At 40.8% G+C, this 25,816-nt stretch overlaps 1 protein-coding gene across 3 annotated transcripts; it reads right to left on the reverse strand.

The window, feature by feature from the left end:
* Window positions 1-395: 395 nt before the first annotated feature.
* On the reverse strand, window positions 396-22,722 carry robo4 (roundabout, axon guidance receptor, homolog 4 (Drosophila)). 3 transcript variants are annotated; one of them, XM_034606888.1, is made up of 19 exons: window positions 22,263-22,722; window positions 16,430-16,756; window positions 14,995-15,152; window positions 12,664-12,784; window positions 12,363-12,501; window positions 11,895-12,022; window positions 11,434-11,558; window positions 11,117-11,348; window positions 10,877-10,998; window positions 10,547-10,718; window positions 10,241-10,432; window positions 10,099-10,141; window positions 9,535-9,647; window positions 8,520-8,846; window positions 8,204-8,308; window positions 7,888-8,035; window positions 5,842-6,069; window positions 5,364-5,713; window positions 396-2,732 (listed from the first exon to the last, which is right to left on the reverse strand). In XM_034606888.1, the coding sequence occupies exons 1-19, from the start codon at window positions 22,459-22,461 to the stop codon at window positions 2,545-2,547; spliced, it is 3,417 nt and encodes a 1,138-aa protein (XP_034462779.1). In that variant the 5' UTR covers window positions 22,462-22,722; the 3' UTR covers window positions 396-2,544. The 3 variants fall into 3 exon arrangements, with proteins under 3 accessions (XP_034462779.1, XP_034462781.1, XP_034462782.1); XM_034606890.1 differs by having other exon boundaries at window positions 11,434-11,549; window positions 22,263-22,721; XM_034606891.1 differs by lacking the exon at window positions 22,263-22,722 and adding an exon at window positions 18,667-18,904.
* Window positions 22,723-25,816: the final 3,094 nt, after the last annotated feature.

Genomic DNA, 25,816 nt, shown 5'->3' on the forward strand with positions numbered 1-25,816 from the left:
GTGAGCCTCTATAGTGTGTGGTCTGGTTGGTCAGTGTGTGTGTGTGTGTGTGTGTGTGTGTGTGTGTGTGTGTGTGTGTGTGTGTGTGTGTGCTCTCCAGTGGAGCCAGGGGCTTCTTCATGTGGAAACATATGGCCTTTAGTGAAAAGAGACAGATGAAGGATAATCCCTTTGGCAGTCCAGTTTACACACACACACACACACACACATAATCCAGTATTTGCACTGCTGCATATAGATTGTAAATAAAACACAGTGTGATAGCTCAGCAGTTCAAAGCTTGTGCTACAAAGTCAGTTCTGTGTGATGTCCTCATGTGTTTACTCCTAATTACAGGTCTGCTAGACGTTATCTGACAATAACTGCAAATCGCACAGGCTGATTAATAATAATAATAATAATAATAATAATAACTTTATTTGTATATCATCAAAATGTTGTGTAAAAAAGGGAATGGACATGAAAAACTTCTCCAACATCTTTCATGAACTGAAGTAAATCCTGCTCTTCTCTTGAAAAGGAAAAATAAATGACCCCTGCACCTCACATTCCTGCATGTATTTTTTCAGCTCCAGTAATTATGGACCATTTTGGGGTTTTTATTTCTCCACACATAAATTCTGATTCTGGCTTGGCTGCTCCCGTGCAGCTTATAAATGAAACAGACAGCAAAGCACTTCTTAGCTCGACACTCCCACTCTCCATTTGACCTGAGTAACCCAGATACAAGACATGGATTACTTTGGAAAAGGAGCATGTTGTGCTTTGCACATGACAAACACTCATCCTGGACACAAAGTCATTGAGGAAATCACATTAGGTTTACTGTAAGAGCATCTGCTGCTGCTGCTGCTGCTGTAGCTTTTCCCCTTAATACTCATACAAGTCAGGCCATGTTTGATTATAACACCAGAACAAGTGTAGACAAATAATCTGCTTTAATCAGGGAGAAACCAGAGGAAGTCTTAGTTTTTACTTTAGAGAAATATTAGTTACACTGCAAGTTTAAAATTACACTCATCCTGCTTTTGTAATAACAAACCATTGATTAAGGTTTAATTATTCTCTCCAATGGGTTTGTAATTAGAATCCATTATCAGGCACTGCAGCATTGTTTGCCTTGGCTAGTCAAGCCAAACAGATGAGGTCTAAACATCACCTTCATGCTCTACATAGCCATTAAGAACAGCAGGGTCAATTAAAACCCAGCCCACAGGACGCAGAGGGACAGTGTGGAATTTAAAGATACTTCACTTCCTCCAGCAGCAAAGTGGAAAATCCCCCCGTGAGAAACTGCGAATACATCCTGAAAGGTGGACGTGTCAAAGCTCCTTAAATCATCTGAAGGGAGTCTGAAGGTTTTTTTTACAACGCAGTCACCGTGTGGAGAGGTATTTTTCTTTTAAACTTTAAATGACACGAGGGAAAAATAGAATAATGTTGCCTTCAGTTGAATTTGGTTTCTAACTGTGTCAGCAGGAGCTTTTATTTTACAGCTCAACTCGGACACATCCACATATCGTTAAGGCTCCTGCAAATTGATTTCAAGCGATACAACGATTTTATTCAAAACTATAAAACACATCTGTAATGTAATGTGTACAAAAACAAATACAAATTCTTACAAAATGTAAAACTTTGACGCTACAACCATTAGTGAATTTATATTTTTAGAAATATAAAAACCAGCAAGCATGCAAAGACTAAGCTAAACTTTTATTTAATATATATATCTAAAATTCAACTTGGTTAAAGGTTAGACCTATGTCAGTTCAAATAAATGTGAACAAAGTGACTCTGAACTATAGTACGTTACGTTGCAAACATGAAACAGTGGACAGGGTGCATAAAGACAAAAAATATAAAAAGAATTCTCAGAATGTGAAACAGAACGACAGTATATGATTTGGAAAGTGTTTATAATTCTTTAAATAACATCTGTTGAATAAGCTGCATATTTACATTTGGTCAGTAAATCAAATCTGTACAGAATCACTGAGCTGCAATGTGTTTGGAACAGAATAAAAAAAAGTGTGTAGTGCTGTATTTTTTTTTTTTGCCTAATGACTGCTGTCTCCCTGTCTTGCATCCTGTCTTTGTGTCTGTCTGGCCTTTTCAAAATACACTGGCTGAGAGCGTCCTGAGGGAAGTGTCTCATTATCCGCTCCTCTAATGAGAGGAAAACACAAGCAACTCAGTGAAAGTCATTTAAAGGATGCAAAATAGGAGGCGGACTGTCCTGAGGTAAACTGGGAAGGGTTTTACAGGCAAACAACAGCAGATGTGCATCTCCTGGCACAGGTGTTCCAAACATCAAGGAGTGAGCTGCAATTATACTTCAATTCTTTCTTTGTGTGTGAGAAACCACTACACGCCTGACTGACTCAGACTTCAATGATGTTTCCTGCACTTCCATTAAAGTAAATCAATGAATGTTGCAGCATCATGTCTGAGCCCTGTCCTCGTCCTGCACTTCTGCCGTTGCTGTGGGGTGTTTCTGAAGTTCTCAGGACTCACTGGTGACGTTTCCACGACGCAGAGTCCCTAAGCGTTAAAGGGTTTGATGCTTCTGCTGGGATAGCGGGCTCTGTACCTCGCCTCCATTTCCTCCACCCAGGCCATGCTCCAGTCCCACGCAGGAACAGGCTCCGGCTCCGGCTCTCCGAACGAGTCGCCCTCTGCATGAAACGACGGGTACAAGGCGCTGAGGGGGGAGGCCGGCGGAGAAAAGTCTAAACACAGAAGAGGATGACATGTTGGCCTGCATTCCAATATCGAGGAGCATAATTATATTAAAACAAGAACCTTTTTGCCTTTGGAGAAGCAGAATGAGTAAACACTTCCAGAGCTCTGAGGAGCACCTTTCACGCTGATTCTCTGAGGAAAAGCTAATTTAGAAGCAGCTTTGAAGCAGCTGTCTGTCTCTGAAAATAAAACTATTCTAATATCCTCGAGGCAGCAGAACTAACAGTGCCATCTCACATCAGCCACTCTCTGGATTATGAAGGTACTGGCACATTTCAAAGACCTCAGAGAACGTAGCTGTGCACTAATATAAGAATAGTCTGTTCTCTACAGTGGCCCTGGCAGAGAACTACACTGAGGCCCCGTCTGAAACAAGCTAGTCTGCTGTTTTTATCCTTCAAATCAGCTTTAAGGTGAACTCTTCACCTTAGTGTGGAGAGTTCATGAACATTTGGAGAATTATAGAGCTGAATATTTTCTTAGCCTAGCTCAATAAGAATATAGGCAGACAGTATTTTGTATAGTCGATCAAGAAAAAAAAATTCACAAGTCACATTTAACATGTACTCTTATGACCAAGTGACCTAATTCCTTTTGAAATACATGTGATTCTCCCAATTTTAGAGATGAAAACTCGTCACAGCTCCGGATCAGCAATATGTCATTTACCAGATAAGGAGGTCAGTGTAGTGATCCAAGGTTTGGGACTCAAACTCTACTGTCAGGCCTTGTGGACGACTTTACACCCATTTCACACCAAAACTATTCATACTGGCACTTGTGACTATTATGACCTGTGAACTAATCACAAGAAAAATGTCCCCACCCTGTAAAGACCTTTAGACTGAATTAGAAGCTATAAAGGAAACACACAGGGGATTTTTTTTGTAACGGTGCTTTGCTGTATGGGTGAAAAATTGCCGAGGCAGACAACAGACAAAAGTGAAAGTTTGGCAAATGGAAAAAACTGAATGGTGCCCTCAGGGAGAACAGAGTGACTGATGAAGTGACACAGGGGGAAGGATGACTCATCTGGAGGTTCAATTTACTGAAAGGCCCAAAGTAATTGCCTGGTTCCACCTAAGATATTAGATTGAATGCCTGTGTTTCTTGAAGCAACAGACAAATGAACAACCACTGACATACACACACTCTTAGGTGAACACACACACACACAAACACACAAGCTGGAAAGGAATATGCAGCCTCCAAACTAGTTCAAACTACTATTTTCTTTATAATCTTGAACGTGACAAGAACACATATCAGGAACCTGTGTTTTGAATTTTATGGTTGTGTTTGACAGGTTTACTGTCGTCGGTCTGTCTTCAAGGCTGAGTGTTACCAGTCTTCTTTGACAGAGAGCTCCATCTGGTGGAAGAAAGCTTTAAACACAACAGGACAGGATCCTCTTATCTGCGTAGCCTCACTCTAAAATATGTACCGGTCATTTGACACTAAATCAAACAAATTGATGAACAGAAGAGAAGCAGCACAAAACAAATAAACATTGATGTTAGTTTTTTTAGATGTTCCTCTACTCTTTGTTTTTATCCTGTGATTTAAACATCTTACCTCCGAAAAGGTTTTGATGAAATGAGAAAAAAAATGTAAAAATCATTAATTGAACGAGTCATAACTGGTGACAAGAGCTCCTTTACTTTACTGCCTTAAATGAGAAGTTTAGTTTTCTTCTTTCTTGTTAAAATATCCCACGTTTAGACCAACAATGAATGTATCCTACTAATAAGTGAGTGTGTGTGTGTGTGTGTGTGTGTGTGTGTGTGTGTGTGTGTGTGTGTGTGTGTGTGTGTGTGTGTGTGTGTGTGTGTGTGTGTGTGTCATGTCCAATTAGCCACACTATCTCTAGGACCACCAATTTGTAATTTTAATCAGTAGACCATCTCAAATCACCACTCCTCTCTTCTGTCTCTCTCTTATTAAACAATCTCTAATTAATATTATATGTTTGTACTTTATTTTTATAATAATTATCCAGTTTCTTTGTGGGAGTTGTTTGTAAATTTCCTAGTTTAGATCAGGAGAGAGAATGCAAATTTGATACTTTACGATCAGTCATCCTGAGATTTCAGATGAGATTTAGGGCAAGACTTTAGTACGGGGCCAATATTGTATGTTAATAATAATAATTGTGTGTGTGCGAATGTCTATCTATAGTTCTGAGGGCAAATTATGGTTCAATACCATCATTGCGAGGACATTTTGGCTGGTTCTCACAAAGGGCTGTTTGAGGGTTAACACTTGGTTTTAGGGTTAGAATTAGGTTTAAGTTAGCGTTAGGAAAATCTCCACTTCTGCTGTGGCAGATCTGCAAATTAGTGTCCACTGGTGACCACAATGTTTATTTTTTACCCTGTGATGGGGTTGGCAAGCTAGGCGGCAATTTTTTCATCACTTTTCTTAATGAGATCATCTAAGTAGATGTCAGCTCTAAGAGGGATTACAAAAATAAAATTCTTATCATTCAAAAACAGCAAATCGGATCCAAACAGCATTTTTGAAGTTTTTGATTCCATTTCCTAATTTATAAAGATGTGACAGTTATCACTCCGATTCCTCTGATTTGATATTCCAACAGATATTCCTCCTGTGCTCACCTGACAAAGAGGCTCCACTCATAGAGTCTGCTGCCACAGCCAGCAGGTGGGCAAAGTGTGCACTGTCAGAGGTGTAACAGCTATCCACGGAGCTGATGAGGCTGGTGCGGGCGCTGGCCATGTCGCTGTCCATGACTGAGCTCCAGGTGTTCCACAGGGAGCTGTCCCACTCGCTGTAGCAGGAGGAAGGCGTGCTCTGGAGGCGGGCACGTCGCAGGCCGATTGGTGGCGCTTCAAGCTCATCAGTGGAAAAGTTATCCTCCAGCTGAGTGTCGCGTACTGGCCCACACATGTAGCTCAGGTTAGGGGAGAAGGTGTGGGACAGGAGGGAACGCTGTTCAGGCAGAGCACTGTTTACAGAGAATGATGACATGGTCAGCTTATTGGATGTGTTCTAAACTGAACTATACAAAAGTGTAGCTGTCAACATTGACTACTTCTTCTAAAACACAAGATCATTTCTACAAAGTTGTGTCACCTGCATCTCTCTGGTTTAGGACTGAGCTCTAGGTACTGGGTGGCTTCCTGAGCTGTCAGTGTGCCTCCATGGTCATCATCCAGTGACATAGTGTAGGATGCAGTAGACAGGTGGCTGTGGGAGGGGCAGCTGTTGGCGGTGAGTCCTGGGTGCCCATGCTGGCCTGATTCCTCACACACTGACTGGAGAGAGCCCATGTCCACTGTAAGCTTTGTGGAACGACTGGAGCTGAGGAAGATGCAAGAGACACATGTCTTCCTTTTGGCCAACTTTCTTCTAAACAATGACAATCAGTAACGACTGGTGATATCAAACAGGTCAATATTATCCAGAGGTAGATTTTAATATAAAGCTCAAGCCAGCAGCAGTTTAGCTTATCATAGCATACAGATAGGAAATGAGAAACACAGGTAGCCTGGCTCTGTACAAAGGAAACACCCTCCAGTCACATGATGGCAGACTTCCTCTTGGCTGGACACAGTGAGTTTACCTTAGGCTTTGTTGATGGACGACCAAACACAAAACGTCAGCTTTGTGGAATTAAGTCTGTTCTGCATAACTGTCAAAGTGCTCCTGCCACTTTGTAACTAATCTGTCTTATTGTAACTTTGTTACTTTGTTTGTTTTTTCTGGCCTTAAGCAATGACCTTGTTAGTTTCACTTTAGGTGTGATGTGTCTTGTTTCTTCATTAGAAGATTCATACAACAACACTGCATGTGTCTTCTCTCTTAGCAAAGAGAATTAAAATACATTTGTGTCATTTGTTCTAGGTGGAATGTAAAATGAATTTACTAAAGCTTAATTAGGACATGAATAACACAAGTGTGAACAGTTGTGAAGTACCAACACATAGCAGGCAGTATTGAGTTCTATAGCTATAGCTCAGATGTGTACATGTTTGCTCTGCAAGTTTCAACAGAGATCATGAGTTACACATTGTGTTTGTAAAAATGTTAGCAAGGATCTCATGGAAGCTGTTGGTGTAATTCATGAGGATCATTAGTTTCAACCAAAGCCCTTCAGCTTCATCAACATCTCAATGAAGATCAGATGAGATCCAAATGAAGGCTGAGTTGGTCAGTGGGTGTGGCCCTAACAGTAATGACTACTGAGCATTCATGGGTCAGAATGTGAACATGTTGCATAGAGGAGACGCACACGAAAGACTGAGCTGAAAAGCTGGACGCCAGCAGAAAGTGCTGGCAAATCAAGTTAAGAGTTTTTGTATTTATGTTTGAGGTAATAAAGTACTCTGAAAAGCAACTGTTTTGTCTCTGGCTGTGTGTGGGAGACCCCGGTGGCATCGGACATTGCCACACTCACATATATGTTTTTTCCGTCTTGTGTGTTTCCACCTGGGTCTTTCAACAGGACAAAAACATCCTCACATGAGGAAGACTGCATGAGAGGATGTACCGCAGGACAGCCTGGTTTAACAAATCGTATTTTTGAAATATACCGTTCAATATTTTACAAAACAAAGGAAATCATGCTACGCAGGCCTGCCTTGGATTAAAGATTCAGTCAGCTGCAGAGCAACATAACACAACATACAAGATGGAGTACATAAATGGTAAATAGTCTGTATTTATATAGAGCTTTACTAGTCTTGACGACCACTCAAAGCGCTTTACAGTACTTTGTTATCTGTGAGCAGCCCTTTTCTATGAGGGCCATTCAGGGTTCAGTATCTTGCCCAAGGACACTTAGGTATGCAGATGGCAGACTGGGATCTAACCACATACATACAAGTAGGAGATGTAAAGCACCTTGCAGGCCTATAGGAGGCGCTCATCTCCTTAGTAAGAGTCTGCAAGGAGCTAAACACAGATCTGAAAGTCCAAATTGTCCCTCTCCACTAAAGTGAATAGGAAAGAGCCAAATCAATTCAGCACTGCTAAATCTTATCTGTCCTGGTTCCTGTGAGCTACACTCTCATTATACTACTTCTTTATCTGACCCAAAGGAGGTCGCAGAGAAATTAGTAGTGCAGCCGGGACGTCTCTTTTCTGCTCTCCCCAGTCTGGTCTGTGTGTTTGTCTCACCCTTCATCAGAGGTCAGGCTGTGTGTGTCCATGGTGCTGTCTATGGGCATCAGTGGTGGTGGGGGCAGCATGTCCACTAGGTGGACTGACGCAGAGTAATGCAGCAGGCGAGGACAGCCAGCAACGTCACTACACTCTGGACATCCACCTGGAGAGACAAATGAAAAAAAATCACACTTACTAAGGATAGATTATTACTATTTTATTCATACTTGTGTCGCTGTACATGTTCGAGCTCCACTACATGTTTAAAACACCACTGGTGAGATAGGAGTCGGTGTGTGGACATAAAGTCAGTGTGTAGATTCAGTCGTACCATGTCGACCTGGTGGTATGTGACTGAGTCTCTGCTTGTAGACACTGGAGGGACAAGCCTGCTTTCTGGTTGGCACTATGGGGACACTGTTTACTGCATGCAGCTCTGAGGGGGGAATGAAATGAACACATTTGTCAAATATTCCATGTGGAATTTATAATGAACAAAAGCAGTCTGCAGCCTCTATAAGCTGAAATAATGTTTTACAAGTTGAAAAAACATGGTCGGCCAGAATCAAGCAAAAAATGAGGAAGATTAAAATATTGTTAACAAACTCTAACAGTGGCACTGACATTACATTCTCAACACCATTCACCTTGCTTGCTGTTGTTTTTTTCCCATGACTCTCTCAGCACACCCATCTTGGGCTGGGGACGTATGGCTTGTTTCCATGGCAGCACGTCACGGCTGCCAAGGGACAAGGTCTTTGCGACAGGCTGAGGGAATATCCGGATGGTCTCAGCTCCCTGCTGATGTTGCAGGCCGTGAGGCATTTTAGTGCGAGGCCCAGGACTGTTGAAGGTCTTGAGGCCGTTTCCCATCAGGTCCACGTAAAAAGTGCCATAAACTCCGCAGCTGTCGGTCACAATGGGGACAACTGAGTCCAGACGGCCGGGGTCCTTCTTGGATGAGACTGGGAGACCTAATGGAACACAGAGGAGTTAGTACAGACACTGTGCAGTCCCAGCACATATTTATGGTCATTCTGTTCTCATATTCAAGTTGTAAATACACTATGATGTTCAGAACAAGCAACAGTGGTTTTTCCCTTTCAGTTCTCTTCACGTTCACATTGACTTATTCCAAATAAACCGAGAGCTGTGAGTAAAGTTATTTGATTGACAGATGATTGGACAGTTTTGGCGATGTCATCCTGCATGAGCGACTCCAAAATCAAAAATCTTAAAGATTTTTGTAGTGTAATATTACAGAGATTTTTGTTCTGTGGTCCCAGATTTAACTCAATTCTTATTTGACTAGGAAAATATGTTACCATGGTTACCAAAAACGTTGCGTAAATATAGACCACAGTATTTCATATTATCCACATCAGGTGAGAGGGAGTTTGGTTCGTCTGTTTGCTTTCACACCACAAACCAACCACATCGCCATGGCAGCAGACCAAGACCACCTGAAAATAAGTTTGATTGACAGCTTTCACACCAGCCTGAACACACTGAATGAAACAGCTGAACAGGTTAAGTGTGAAAACCCCCAAAGAGCCTCTTACTAATGACTCACAATCAGTTACATAGATTAGAATTAAAGTTTAGCACGTATGTCAAGCATTACAACACCAGCTTAGTCAAACATCTGTCATTGTAACTTACTAGTGCTCCTGATTCCTGGATGTTTTTGGCCTTGGGCCCATAAGTCCTGATACTTCTGGCTGAAGGCAGGTCTCCAGCCTCCAGAGATCCATGGGGAGTCTGGAGCCGCCATGCTTTAAGAGAGGATGCACACATCGAACCAAAATGAACCATAAGGCACTCTTCTTTGTTCAGTGTAATACTCACTGAAGTGAAGTGTGAATTTTATAATCTATGAATTATTCAATCTGAATTCAAACTACAAAGACGGTGGGTTCTTCATCACCTTGGTTTAAGAGAATCTTAGGTTAACACAAGACAAAAATAACATTTCAAAATATATCTGATCTCAGGGTTAGTTTTAACATATTACAAAAAAACTACCGTGATTCAGATTCAGATTAGAATCAAAACTGTTTACTTGTCCAATAATGCAGGTATGACTGACAATGTATCTTTTACTGGTGTATGACAAACAACAAAATACAATACAGTACCTAAGAAGACACAATATTACAACTTAAATATCTTGGCTTTTTACATTACACCTCATGTATTAACACCACGCTTTTGTCTACACTGTACCTGTGTTTAATAATGAGATCTTCACTGGCCAGTCTGCGTAAACCTAAGGAGAAAAAAAATACAACAGTCAATTAAAGCATGTCCAACCACTTTTTTTGTTATTTTTTAGAATGAGCATGTTTTAAAATGATAAAATATGCACCTTTCACTTTGCCATGTCCTGGTATGAGGTGGCCTGTCCTGCTGTGGCGTCTGAAGAGGTAGACAACTGCAACCATCAGAACACACCACAGGAGGGCGCCAATAATGCCGATGAACACTGGGTCCTGAAGCAGGATCTGAGACAGATGTCGTCTTTGGCTGTCTGACTCAGGGGGGCCCCCTATCTGTGTGTCTGAGAAGCAAACAGGAAACAGATGAAATCAGTTTGGCGTCACACTGAGGACACAGACTCCACTTTATCAGCGCACTATCCGGATATGGAGATTAACAGTTCTCTTTTGCTCACTGATGACAAATCCATGGGGGTCACACAGTGTTCCAACTCCAGCTCCATTGACAGCTGCCATGGTGAGCCAGTATCGTTTCCCTGCTTTGATAGTAGAGATATCGAGGCTGTGTTCTCCACTGTCCACTGTCCAGTTCTGATACTGCTGCTCCTCAGACTCCACACACCACACCTGAGCACAGAGACAGTGTGTATCCTTAACATGATCCTCCAATCATTCATGTTTTTAATCTAATGTTTAAAGTGTCTGTATTCATGGTTTGAAATACAAATCACACCGATATTGAGGACGTTATTAGGAATTCAGGAGGTGAAACTTCATCTGAGTACCTGGTATCCCTGGATGACACCGTTGTGGGTTTCATGAGGAGGAGGCTCCCAGCTCAGGTGGATGGTGTTATTCAGCTCATGGTTCACTGTGATGGACACAGCCAGCGGAGAGGCACTGGGAACTGTGTAATTAAGTCAGACTTTACTATTATCTCACCATGGCTGTAATATGCACTCGTGTATGTTTTAGAAGAAAAAAAAGACAGGACATGAATATTCTCAAATCAAACCATTTCTCACCCGTCTCTGGAACTCTGAAGTGCCGGGTGTTGCTCTCCCTTCCATACAAGCTACTTCCATAGGGACGAACTTTGAACTCGTACTTGTAGCCTCTCTTTAAAGGGCCCACCTGAGTCTGGAAGCTGGGTAGTGTCACCTTCTTTGCTGCCCAGTCCGAGCTGGCAGGCAGCAGGCAGCGATAGAGAACCTCGAAGCCATCAAGGTAATGTGGCTGTGCCGGGAGGAACTGGAGCTGGTCAGGGAGAGAGAACAGTGTGGCTCGCACAGCTGAAATATTCATGCTTTCTCTGAAACCCTGTGCAAAAGCTTTTCCATACCTTCCATTGTACTTGGGATATGTTGGACCCAGGGGCCATGATGGTGACATTTTCCAGAGCCACTCGCAGGGTGGACAGCTCTTTGTGAAGGTCTTTCTGTATAGTGCTGGCAACCTCTGGAAAAAAAGAGTTTTATTTCAATTTATCTTTTAGAATCTATTTCAAATTTAAACACTATTTTTGCTCTAATCACCTTGAGTCGGTCTGTTCTGCGTCATCACTCCTTCTAACGCTACCAACAACAATGTACTGATCTACACTTTCTTATCTTGAGCGTCCCTTGTGTTTCAGTTCCCATTAAAAATAAACTAAGAACATTAACCAGTCTGTCATTGCAGCCCTCATCAGTTCAATCTGAGTGTTAGTGAAATGTCTGGCTAGTATTCACAAAGTATTTACAATGAAAAACTGCATTTTTTTTGTGCTTATATTTTATTTTAAAGCTTCAGACTTCTTCTTACCTTCAACTTGTAGCTGTGCGCTGGCAGTGACCACACCTACAACATTTACAGCAGTGCAGATGTACTTCCCAGCATCCTGGGCTGTCACATAATGGATCTGGAGAGTCTGGTCTGGGTTTACAAGGTACCTGTATTTGCATATAGGACAGTTAGTATCAAATTTAGTGCCCCTGACATCTGTGAAAAAAACTGAAATTTAGATGTCAGGAAAGAAATAAGCCGTGAGGAAACTCTCTGTCAGCTCAGTGGCAAGCTAAAATAATATACATATGGCAACATGACATGGTGATTTTGAAGGACATATTGAAGTGTGTGTTCAAGCAGTTACAATTGGTCATACCAAAAGATAAAATGTCATTTATTTGAGAAAAAGATTGAGGCAACATTCTTAAATCAATATGTCTTGTGTCACAAATAAGCAATGATCAGGTATTAAGAGACTGTATTTGTTTGTTTTGTCACATGTACCTGCCGTTAGGAAGTGGCCCCTGCTCTCTGCTCCAGAGCACAGTGGGTGGAGGGTCACCTTTGGCTTGGCAGTAGAACTGGGCAGACTCCCCCATCTTCACCGACACATTTTCTGGCTTCAGCATCAGAACAGGCTTGGCTGCAGTAGAAGAGAAGAGGAAGTCAGTACTGTCCTTTACCGTACGGTGCCTGAGTGATTTGTTTGTAGACGGAGATCTTTTCTTATCACAATAAAAAGAAAAGCATTGAAAATACACTGGTAGAGAACTGGTAATGGTGAAGTGGTAATAAAGTGTCTCACCCATCACAGAGAGCCGAGCCGCTCTGCTCTCTCTCACTCCCACAGTGTTACTGGCCACACACACATAAGCACCAGAGTGTTTCTTCTCTGCAGGAGCGATGATGAGCTTTCCACTCAGCTCCTACAGCACAGGAGCAGAAGACACACAGGTCACTGTCACAATGCGTCAGCTTCACTAAATATTACATGTGATCTTCAGCTGCTCTATACAGTTGATGGATTTTAAAGAGTCTATTTATTATGTCTTTATCAGTAGAGGTCACTTAACCAGGAACACTGTTTAATGAGTGGAAATATTTATTAAGCTCCATCACCCCGCCATTTTGGCTGCTCCTCTGTCATTTAAATCATGAGCAACATCTTTGTCTTTTAAAGTAAATCTCTTTTTTTTTTTCTCCGCAGGATGAGTTACTTTCCTTTTTCTTTTTTCAACATGCAACAACTAATGTATAAGCCTGTTTTGTACACTGAAGACAGCATATTTGAAGCCATCAGGTTAGAAAGGTGCAATAGATGATGGTCAGTCATCACTAAAATATGGCAAACAGAGAATCAAATTCAGACTTAAAGGGTGGATTTGGTGTGGAGCTAAACACCGGAGCCTTGGGTCTGGTTTCAGTGCAAACCCCTGGATCATAAAGCAGGTTTCACTGTCCGTGGAGCTGCAACTTCCAGGTCCAATGCCTGAGTGGTCAGCCCACTGCAGTACACAGTACCTGTGTGCGTCAAAGCCAGCCAGGGGAGTGCGCACGTGACCACAGAATTAGAGATCATCAGGGAGGTGGGGGACTGGGCAGCTGGGCCAGCAAGAGTGGAAGACTGCATGTACAAAATATGTTTGTCTTGCTCGGGCAGCAGCCACGGACACAAAGATGTCAAGAAGCTTTTTTCAAAGCTCTGTGTCCAGGTGGTGGACTTCATGCATTATTGTGAGTAAGCAAGTTAGCAGTCCACACACACACACACACACACACACACACACACACACACACACACACACACACACACACACACACACACACACACACACACACACACACACACACACACACATCCAGAATAATACTGCTACAACACAACTGCAAAAAAGGTAAACTATATTATATAGACCTGATCTATAAGTGGAAACAGACATCTCACTTTGTTCCACAAGGGTGCTTCAGCAACTCTGTTTGACGTTTTCTGTGTCTGTCTCAGCCGTCGCTCTCTCTGCGAGGCAGTGTTTGGATCTCTAAGTAAAGCATACAGTGTCACCATTGATGCACAGCCCGTTACTGCCCTGTTTGGTGTCAATGCATAATGGTCATCTAACATATGATGTGATTGTGTTCACAACATATTTGGCACGCCACCTCATTCTGTTAAAGTTGAAATGATCAAGACCTCCATTTCACGTCAGATGGCTGATAGATACTGTTTCATTTAAGTAAGTTAAAATAAAATACACCTTGCAGGGAAGTAAGAAACTTTGGATAAAAGCGTCAGTTAAATGATATGTAATGTAATGGTGACAATATTTTTACAACTTGAAGGACATGAGAGAATAGATTACACCTTTGGATCAGTCCAGTCTTCTCTGTCTACATTAGGATTGTTACTGTGAGTGTAATTATGGTGTCATAAGGTGCACTTATGATTTATTTCTTATTTAATTGTCTTTCATTTTGTATTTATCTACTTATTGATTGTTTTTTTCTTTCTCTTTTTTCTTTGTAACCATGTTAGGATGTTGGGAGGGTTGGTTGTGTGTTGGATGGGAATTTTTCTGTTGTAGTTGTTAAATACCAATGAAAAGAATGTTAAAAAAATTTTTTTTAAAAAACAAGGGACCTTTTAAAAATTTAACTGTAATGATTTTCAGTTGTGCGTCTTTCCTCGAATATTTGTATGTAGATTAAAGGATGTTTATTTGCGATGATCATCCTAATGATATACTCAGGATCGGAAAGTCACATTGAATCTAAAAAGATTTCACACATGAATGAGTTAAAAATCTGAAATACAACTTCTGACTCTAATACGCCTCAAACAGTGGCCTTCCCTTCAAATGTGGAGACATTTTCTTTTGGCTTTGTCCTGCTTGATGTCCATGTCTATTACAGATTGTTTTCTGTTAAAATGCATTCTGGGACATTGGTTTTAATCAGGGCTGTTGTCCCTTTTTAAATTCACCATCATCACCTTAACAAAAATGCTTGCAAACTCGGTGCATGTCCAAAAGGTGTTTGCTAAGTTTCATGAGCGAAAGAGAGAGAGAGAGAGAGAGAGAGAGAGAGAGAGAGAGAGAGAGAGAGAGAGAGAGAGAGAGAGAGAGAGAGAGAGACGCCTTACAGTGTAGTGGTGGTCACTGCTGTTTATCGGCGAGCCATCCTTCTTCCAGACGACGTTAGGTTGAGGGTGTCCCGCTGGGGGGCCACAGTTTAAGACAGCCACATCCCCCTCTGCCACCTCCACATCACTAGGCTCCACGCTGAACTCCTCCTGCAACACTGGAACAACACAGTTGTCTCAGCTGGGTCAGAATTACAGGCCTCCGTCACATCCAGAGCCATGAATACTCTGAAAACATTTCTGATTAGTTGTCTGTATCATGATCAGCTAGATGAAGTGAAATGAAATAGATGAGTTTCAATGTTTATCCAACACAGATAAAACAATAACAACGGTTTACTGTCACTGTGCTGCCCCAAGTCAAATCAATAACTCTTTTTTTCCTCAACACAACAGTAGAAATCCCACTTTGCACAGTGGTGTACACAATTCTAACAACAAACTCGTAATCATGCAACCAGCAGCACCAACTGTATCATTCCCAACCAAACATCACTGTGATTTTGTGGGCTCACCTCATTACCAGCTACAAAGTCAGGCAATAAACCAGCCTTTAAAAACTATTAACCATTAAAGTCATCTCTTTTTATCATTAATGTGACAAAGCTTTTTCCTACTAAAGCTCACAGCAAATCATGTTTTAACTCCTTTTTTTATAGTAATCAACTGTTTTGTCTATAAATTGTTAGTGTGTCATTATGTTTCCAGAGCCGAAGATAACATCATGAAATGTCTTCCTTTAATTTTCCGTCCATCAACAATAGATCAATCAATTGTTTCAGTTCAACTTAAAATCATCCTCACAAAACATTAATATGATATAAAATGTTTCAAGTCATCATCAGTGACAGAAACTGAATTTCTGTTGTTTCGGTCTCTTTCTGTGCCAAAGCTCAAATAGTTTATGTAAACTGTCCTTTTCCACTGCAGCTTTCATCTGTGTCCTGTAAGAGTCAAAGACAAGCAGCCGCAGAAGCTGCCTGTCATACAGATAAGTCCACAGAGAGGGCCCGAGGTCAATTAGCAGCACATTGCGACTCCCTGTTCAGCAAACAGTGACATTGTAGACCTCTGTCACTGTCACAACATACATCTTCATCAGCCCTCTGGGGTGTGTGTGTGTGTGTGTGTGTGTGTGTGTGTGTGTGTGTGTGTGTGTGTGTGTGTGTGTGTGTGTGTGTGTATGTGTGTGTGTGTGTGTGTGTGTGTGTGTGTGTGTGCATAATCAGTTGTGTCTATCTAAAAGAATCTGTAAATGTGTGCTCAGATTTGCAAATACGTACAGGAATTAACAAATGTGTATTTAAATTATGCATTAGTGAAATCGGATTTGTAAACGTGTAAAAAATCTGTAAATGTGTAGTTTGATAGTTGATTGTTCAAATATATATATATGTTCAAAGGTAGAAGACACTTCAGCAGTGCCTGATCTTACCTGCGATATACAGTGACGCATTTCGACTGGTGGCCTTCCCTGCACTGTTCCTGGCCACGCAGGTGTAGACACCTTCCTGTGCCTGACCTCGCCTGCCCCCTCCGACACTCAGGAAGAAGAGGCTGCCCTCTGACAGAACCATGGACTGCCAGTACCCATCTCCATTCACTGTCTCCAGGGGTTGACCGTTGTACAGCCACTCGATGGTCGGCTTGGGGCTGCCATCGGCGCGGCAGGAGAGGGAAGCGGGATTCCCAACTTTCACTACCACGTCAGAGGGGTTGAGGACGATACGGGGCGGGGTCTCTTCCATATGAACTCTGGAACCTGAGGAGGATTGAGATGGAGTGAGCTACTGTATGTTGTGGTTCTATTTAATTAGATGTAGAAAAGCAGAAAGAGCTACAGCTGCTCAGCAAGCTGTCTGGAAATGTATTTGATCCTTACACTTTGCCATAAGAGTATGATTATTTCCAGATCAAAACACGTATTATGAATGCATGTATCTCATAAAACCACCCCAGAGTTTATTTAACTGGCAACAGAACACCCACTACAAACACGTTTAAACCCTGCCACCAACAAACAATGTCTATTTGCAGCCAGCAGCAGTGGAATGCCATTGTTTAAACTTCCCATGGAGTTGGATGCCCAGGCTGAAGGAAACAGGGAGAATGTGATCAGCTTCCTGAGAGGGGAGGAGGCTCCAAGGTCTCAGGGACATCAACCACAACAAAGGCGAACTGGAACTTCCCCATGTACAGTATATCCGCATAGAACAAAAGACCCCCTTCAAGAAGAAGTTTACTCCGAAATGTTTACAAAGTAAAATATTTCCAAAACTGATTACGTTCCGAAAATATTGTGTCAAAAAGCAGTTAAGTTTAACAAGATTAACTTTTAATTGCTGCTTCCTTTCTCATTCACACTTTCTTTACAAGTGTTGCATGCTGCCTGGTTCATTCAAAATAAAACAGTGCCAAAAGGAGAGAAAAGACACAGCCAAAAGAGTGCCAGAATATCAATAGTCTGGAGATGTCCATGGGCTACAAACATTAAGAATCGTGTGAAACAAAATGCTGTGTTATTTCACATTTGAATTGAATATCATTGTAATCTGGCCAAATAGTTTTGGCTGCCTTGAATTGGCAGGGACAGAGAAAGAGGCTTGGCTGGTCATTGATTCACTATAGCTGGAAATGCCTTCAAATTAGAGCTGACAATAGCCTGTTTAACCTCATTGTCACTTTGTCTCTTCACATTCTGAGGGAGAAAAAAGAGGATGCAGGCAAAACATCGGTGCGTCATGGTCAACATATGTTCTCAGGAGGGAGGATAAGGATGCTTCTCACTCTCCAGACCTCATGGAAAAACAATTAATCAATGGGTTCCAAAGGATTTAGGTACACAATGTATTTAAAACAAAAAGAAGTACGAGAATGCGAGGTGGGCCGCATCCAAACCACACACCTCAACATCTCCTGCCCCACTTATTGGAAAGGGCCACACCTCTTGAAAGGATTGCTGTAGTTGATTTAGATCAACAGAAAATGAATTGGCAATAGATATTAAACAAAAGAACTTTGAATTCACAAGTCGGAGATTCTGGAAAATCGATGCAGGGAAAGTGAAGTCAGATTTATCCGAAAGAGAAAAATGAATGATCACAATATTGTAAGTGGACATTCAGGAGACAAACTGCAACACACTCAGTTGTTTTACTGAGCAATATACTGATATGTATAGTTTTACACTTCATATTTTTTCTTGTGTGCAATCTACCGTGTTGTAATATGAACGTGTACAATATACTCACAATTATGTCATGAGCAATACTCTTAGATTTACTGGGTTTTGTGAGCAATTTACACTTAATGCTGCCTTTAATATTATTCTATTGTTTAAGTAATTTTTGATTATTTATCTGTCTCCTGTATTGTGGGTCAGATGCAGCGAAATATCGTTCAAATGTGAAATTGTCTGGTTCTTTGCATGACGAAAAATGTCTTTTGAATCTGAAGTCTGATGAGTAACCTTTGTGGTCAAACACTGTATATAAACAATATACAATATGCACTGTTTGTTATACCTGAAGTCAAGAGGAAGAGCAGGGAAATGTCCTTCCAGCTTGATTAAACAAACATGATACTTAATATTACACTTACAGTGTATATTTACTCTATTTATAATATTATATTTTAAAATGAGTCAACACATGAATACTCAAATGTACTCACCGGACAGAAAGACCCCCAACACCGACCACCATATTCTCATCGTTAACATGAACACAAACTTTCCAAGCTAACGTGATGAATAACTTCTACCAGACTAACTATGAAGCTAGATGTAAATTACGTAGTTTATTTGTCTTCCTCCGTCAAACTGTTTTTAAGATCCAACAACATGTTTCTCTAAATTTACGGACAACACGTATTTCTGTCCCATAATGTGACTCGGTGTTTCTGTTCTGTCCCGTGAACACAGCTGGCGTAGTGACAGACGGACACCTTTTTCAAAATAAGACACATCCTGAGCAAAAATAAATCCACTTTACTGCACTTTACACATATAACACTATAAACTCAATAATATTTTTTGAACCAGTATTTGTATGTTTTTTGCACTGTTTCATTTTTTTATTTAACTCTTTTACTTACAAAAAAATAATTTTAGACTTTTAATTTGAAGGCAGTACCACAAGCTTCCTGTATTTTTCCAGCTGTCTGACAAAAGCTTGACAAGCTGAACCTGTCTGGGGTTTATGTCACAAGTCAGTGTGGAACAACTTTAAAGTTCATAAAGACTCTTATACACATATACACATACACTGTACATACATACACATATACTATCACAGTGTATTCGATTACCACTGGGAAAGTTAATAAGGAAAGTGTAGACTGAAATTAATTAATAAATAATTAATGATTCCAATGGGATGAACAGGATGATTTATCAATACAACACTATTGCAATATGTTTTCTGCTTTTTTTTAAGCTAGAGAGAAGTAACATTTAACGTTCCAGCTGCTGAGCTCTCTGCTCACTTTAATCTGTATCCATTGTTTTGATAAAAACACTAGAAAAGACCATAAGAGTTTAAAGGTCCAGTGTGTAAGATTTAGGTGAAAGGGATATATTGGCAGAAATTGAACATCTATAATTGAACATCTATACATCAAAATAATCCTAGTCAAGATTTTACTACTGTGTAATCATCTAAATTGTACGAATTGTTGTTTTTACACTTGAATGGGCCCTTTATATTTAAATTCTTTATATTTACATCAGGAGCGTGTCCTCTGTCTACGGAGGCCGCCATTTGTTTTTACACTCGTCCAAACTGGACAAACTAAACACCTTTTGAGTTTTTAGGAAAATTGAATGCTTCCAAATATTCTCTTTCATGTTTGGAAGGGGAGGGTGAGGTGAGGGTTATTCAGCTGCAATATGCAACTTCACCACTAGATGTCACTAAATCCTACACACTGAACCTTTAAATATATAAGCATTTTTTTCAACATTGTCACATACCATTAAACTCTGCTCCCGGTGAATGAGAAGAATTCCCAGTTTTTGTCTAATCAAATTAAATATAAATAGTTGAGGTGGGTGTATAATTTTTTTTGCCTTCTAAATATGCTGGCCCAACTTGGAGATTGTTTTTGAAGATTTCTGGCAGCAGAGCTTTCAATGCTTTCATGTGGCAGGAAGTTCAGAATCTCCCGTGTTTCTAAACAATGGAAGGAAATGATATGTCTCTCACACATACAATCACTTCACAAAGTAGCTCAACTGTTAGTAAGCTGCTATTTAGGTTCCGTCTGTCTAATGGTTTAGTATATTTTAAGTGAAAGATGCATAAGGCACTTTATGAGTTGGTTTATTATATTCATCTGAAATAATGCATATAGTATTACTTTAACATTGTAAATAGAAATGTCAACTTGGTTCCGCACAACATAGCAAACAACTTACCACACAACATTCAAAGCAGGTAAGTATGTACTGTGTTCACACTGGAAATAGCCATATCAAAAGCCAATGAGAATGTTAAATGTGGTGTTTTTACATCTCTCACTAGAAAAATGTGTATTATCCTCCACTGATGTTTAATTAGGGGCTTTTCTAATGAAGAACTTGCACTGATACCTCACCTTGTATACCTCTATAAAATGTTAATGTTGATCTTTTGTTTGCTAACTGCAAAAACAATTTAAAGAGCAGCACAGGTCTTCTGTGTATTTTCTAAGATGTGATGGTATGAAGCAAAAGAAGTAGGCAGAGCTACTTCCAAGTCCCATCACAGCAAAGGAAAAGCAGCCAGGAAATAAGTGGACTACCAGTAGTTCATTCCCTCCAATGGCTCACATAAATAAAGCATTGTTTAGTGAACTGTTCATTGTGAGGCTCAGAAAGACCCGGGGCTAAGTGATGGATGTTTATATTGATCCAACAACTCGGGCTTGATGGCCCCGGCATCGGCCAGCTTTCAGACGGCAACAAAAGCTTTAGAGAGGATGAAGGATGAGTCTCGGCTAAACACAAGTCATGGGAATGGCGCTGGGCTGCGATGTGGCGAGGGAAGGAACCTCTTTGAGGCGCTGGACCAAAGGTCAGGGGAAGTGTCGGAGCGCGCAAAGAGGGCGGGATGGAGTGAGAAAAAGACAGAATGTGTCAGTGGTAGTGAAGAATGTGATAAAAAGTGACTTCAGAGTAAATTCTAAGTGTAATTCAACTGTGTTTGGTAAATGGATAAACAATCATGTGAACATGAAAGACTGCTTTAAAGCTAGTTTAGACAAAAAGGCATTGTGTGTTCTAATGTCATGCACCTCCATTTTAGTGGCTTATTAGTTAGTGACTTGACTTAATTCAAATAATCACAGCAAAACCTTTTCTGTGAATCTGCAACAATCTTTTTCAATCATCACATTCCATCACATTTACATTGTTACAATTCTCATCCACTTGTTATATAATCTGTCTCTAAAGAATAGACACAAAACTGCATCGGTTTTACAGAGCTTCCACATTACATTGTTTCTTTTACCAATAAACCTTTTAGAAGGGAGCTGGTCCGTGTCATGTTGTGTTAAAACTCATTTTAGTCTTTAATTTAATTTAAGTTGGAGCATGATAATGATTCTCACAGTAGCTTTAGGCAGATTGTTTCTCCACAGCAGTGAAAGGACAATTGAACATTTTAACAACTGTGAAATCCCAACACAATACATTTGTCAGTTGTCTTGAAAAAACGTTTTTACTCAGTGATAATTTCTCCCAAATGTAGTGTTTGGCATTTTCTAGGTGTCTGTGAGACCTCAAATGCTGACAGCACCTCTTCCCGTTAAATCTCTTAGTCATCTTGCTGCCCAAATAACAAAATAAGATACTGTAAATTTCTTTGTCTGTTAATATAGGTTTATGGTGGAAAAATTCATACATAGCTAATCAAACATGTAAATCAAGACTAACATGTCCAGTATCTGTTTTGGTGCAATTACAATATTTAACTTTATAACAACTCTGAATTTAATAAAATCAGAGGAAACAAAGTATTCTAAAGTATAAAAAGAGTTGATTAGTTAGTTCCAAATGTTAATTTTCCAATTACTATTATAATTTTTACACAATAAGCTGTGAGGTGTGTGGGATACAAAGCAATAAGGAAGTAATGCCAATGTTAACACTCAATCAGATTCAATTATGTCATTCAAAATAATGTCCTATTTGGACAAATGATTCAGTTTAACAGCAGATCTTAGTGAGTCCGAGCATACAGTAATCTGAGCATGCAGTCGGAAAGTTGTGTGGGATAAGAACGGACCTTTTCTGCGGAGTGGCCTCTTCCTGTGGAGCGTGTGCTGATGTCCAACGCTGTGATGAACGTGCTCCTTGACCCGGGTCTTTGACCTCTTCTCCAGTCCCTGCTCTGATGGACACATGTCTTGGCACTTGCACCTTGCCGAATACGCTGCCCAGGTGAAGAGCCAGGACACACAGACAAGCCAGGCACTGACCTGCATCTTCAATCCACAAGTCAGCACTTCCCGGATGCAAGACCAGAGCCCTCACCGCAGCTCCGCTATACCATCCATACCCTCAGAGAAACCCTCAGCTCCTGACCTTTCCTAAGCACCACCTGTTATTTTGTGATAGTTCAACAATATGTTTTCCTCATATTCCTCAAACATGGCTGTGAGCTCCTCTTCCCTCCCTCTTTAATTTGGTCTCCTCATCTCCCTCCTCTTAGGGTCCTTTTTTTCTCCAGAGGAGGGAGAAGTTGGGGGGGCAATGATCAGAAAACAAGTTTCAGACCACATGCTGAGCGAATAGTGAGGGGAAGGGGACCAAGGGGTACTGTCTTGTCTGCGCTATTCATTCAGCATGGGACAAGGGGGTTGGGGGGGGGCGGAAACACAGCGAGGCTTGTTTCCACAAGTCACATCAGTTTCATTAATCAAATGTGACTAAACAAATGCACCAGAACCGTTTTTATGCATAAACTGAATAATGAACTGTCTGTTTTCATTTTTGTAACAAATTATATTATCATCTATTATTTCTGAACAAAACGCACCATGTGTGAAATGTCAGAAGAGCATTTATTTCTGCTGCACAAGCTCATATTTTAATTTTCATTTTGTGTTATGCTCAATTTCAGATGTAAATGATCAGAGCAGAAAAAAAATGTCTTTTATAAAAACGTTTCAAACAAGACAAAAGCTTCTCTTTCTTTCACTTGGTTCCTTTAATGTGACAACTCAAGCTAACCCCCCCTCACTCAACCATGACCCAACCTCCCACCAGTCAACTAGCCAAGCAAATTTGTAGCTGTCTGTCTGCACAGTATGAGTCTCATACATCATCTTGGCTCGCCACTAAAGAGGAAAACAAAAGTACCAAGTCAACCTTGTCAAAATGTTCTGCTTTAATTTCTGACACAGTCGTTTTGCCTGGTTTGAGTGGACTCCCGGAGTGTGCACAGATTACACTGCTGATGTGCTGTAGCTGCTGTAAACAAAACACACAAATTACTGTAGATAGTTTGAGGCTTGAGCCATTTTTTTTATCTTGCAGCCATCCCTCTACCTGTGTCAAAGCTGTTTCTCTAATCATTCGTTCACAACAAGATCGAGTGGCCAAAAACAACTTTCTATTTCACAACTGATGAACTAAATTAAGAACATTTATACTATTTTGATGCTGAAAATAAACAACGGCACCATATATATATGTTCTGAAGAGTTCTGATCCCTGCAGCCAAGTTCGTTAAATGGTCTGTATTTATAAAGCACTTTTCTAGTCTTAATAACCACTCAAAGCACTTCACAGTCCAGTTTTGGTAATTCAACCATTCACACACATATTCATACAGTGCATCTAAGTGCAGAACTTTCTCTATCACATCAATCACACACTGCCGACACAGCCGAAAGGGGCAATATGGGGGTTCAGTATCTTGCCCAAGGACACTTTGGTACAGTATGTGGAAAGGGGGAGACTTCTGGTTAGTGGACAACCTTCTCTACCTCCTGAGCCACAACCACCCCATATTACCAGAGCCTATAGACTGTAGCAATGCTGTTTATCTTTAGCAGAGCTGTATCCGTGTAACGTAGCAGCATCTTTACGAACTCTACCACCGAATGCTACCGTGACCAATACGCTGCCGTGTTGACCCAGCTGACTGTTTAGATGAAACTAAATTACAAACACAAAGCGTTTTGCGGTTGAACAATTTCCCCAAAAAATTATTAAGACATTAGTACAAGGTTATGGCTTCAGTTCAATTGGATGTTGTGAGGGACAGCTTATCACCGCAGTCTATCTGCAGCAGACCTTTCACACAGCCGGCTATTTGACCTATGATTGCCGGTGTAACTAAAAATCAATAATGTTGGCACTGTTCCATGTAGGAGTAGGAAGCCAGGCCAGCTGTCGGCGTTCTACTATATACTGTAGTTCACTTTATTTACTGTTTAATTGGAATGTCTATATTTTAAAATGTGAAATGTGGTGCTCTCATCAACCCTCACAATGGAACAAAAAGAGTATAGTCATCCTTGTATGCTCACTACTTCATGCTTACACAACAGTGTAAGAAATCTGAAATTATTGCTTTTTAATGAGTTAACTGTCTAATGCATAGAGAAACGTGAATGAGGGAGTGACACAACCTAGTTGAAGCCTTGATTGCTGCAGACATTTGGACTGAAATAACATTGCTGTTAATAACACCAATAAAATGAATTCATGCATATTATTAATCACATCTGTTCTTAGTGAATCCAAATGTCTCCTGTCAGAAAGGTGTATGCCAAATGTCTTATGTAAATAACTGTGTCATGACCCTCTGGGATGTTATGAGTTAATTTCACTAAATATTTGGGGCTGCAAAGACAGTAAACTAAAACGTTAAATGTTCGAAAGTTTTGTACTATATATGTATATATCTACACTCAAAGTGTTTTTGAGTATACATGGACCACAATGAGAGCCCTTGTCCAAGCTACCACATTGTAAATAATGCAGACAAAATCCATTGTCCTCGTTCTTTGCAAAACAAGAGCAACCAGGAGAAACTGCACTGCTGAATTCATAACCTTCTTTGATCAAGCCCTTCCACCATTTTATATTAATTTAGCTTTCTCAAGTGTTTTCACTACAATATTTCCTCTTTCAGTTATGATAATTACACTTTTGTTACTGCTGCTCTTCCTGTGTGAAACTGTAGCCTATTCCTTAATCGGTCAACATAAACAGTGAATGACAAATATAGCAGTATTATTATGTACACAGTCAAAGCCAATGCAAGTGAGTCTGACCAGAGCAGTGCTGTGGCCACCCAAGTTCAACTATTGTGACCGAGGCCTTTGATCGGTGTAGCCATTGCCTTTCTAAGCCTGCCCAATACTCAATCATGTCCTCACCACTGTCAAAATGGAACCCCCATAGGGCCGAGCTTCGGCCCGCGATGGGGCGTCATGTCCAAGCGGCAAAGGTCTATTAGTGAGCAACCTGACCTCTAATCTGGGTCTTCATCGTCCCCCCGAGAGCCTGAGCTTTAGGCTAATTCCTCCCTGAGAGAGAGAGGTAAAAGGCCAATACAACACCGGCAACTCAGTTTGAGGATTTTGCCCCCCTAGGGTGTGTTGCCATGATAGCATCCCCTGGCATTATGCAAAAGTGCATAATAGAGAACAGCCAGACAGGGCTGAGAAAAAAAAAAACTTTTTGGCCCCAAAACTGCATAGTTTGTTACTCGACTGACAAGGCCCCCCATTTCATTACCACATTGTATCACCATCTCTTTCACAGCTTAGCGAAAAATACCCAGTAAACCAAACATCCGCTTGCTGCCTAATAAACCCTCAAAAC

Source organism: Hippoglossus hippoglossus, chromosome 14 (genome assembly GCF_009819705.1).
Source record: "Hippoglossus hippoglossus isolate fHipHip1 chromosome 14, fHipHip1.pri, whole genome shotgun sequence".
In the NCBI taxonomy this organism is placed as follows: Eukaryota; Metazoa; Chordata; class Actinopteri; order Pleuronectiformes; family Pleuronectidae; genus Hippoglossus; species Hippoglossus hippoglossus.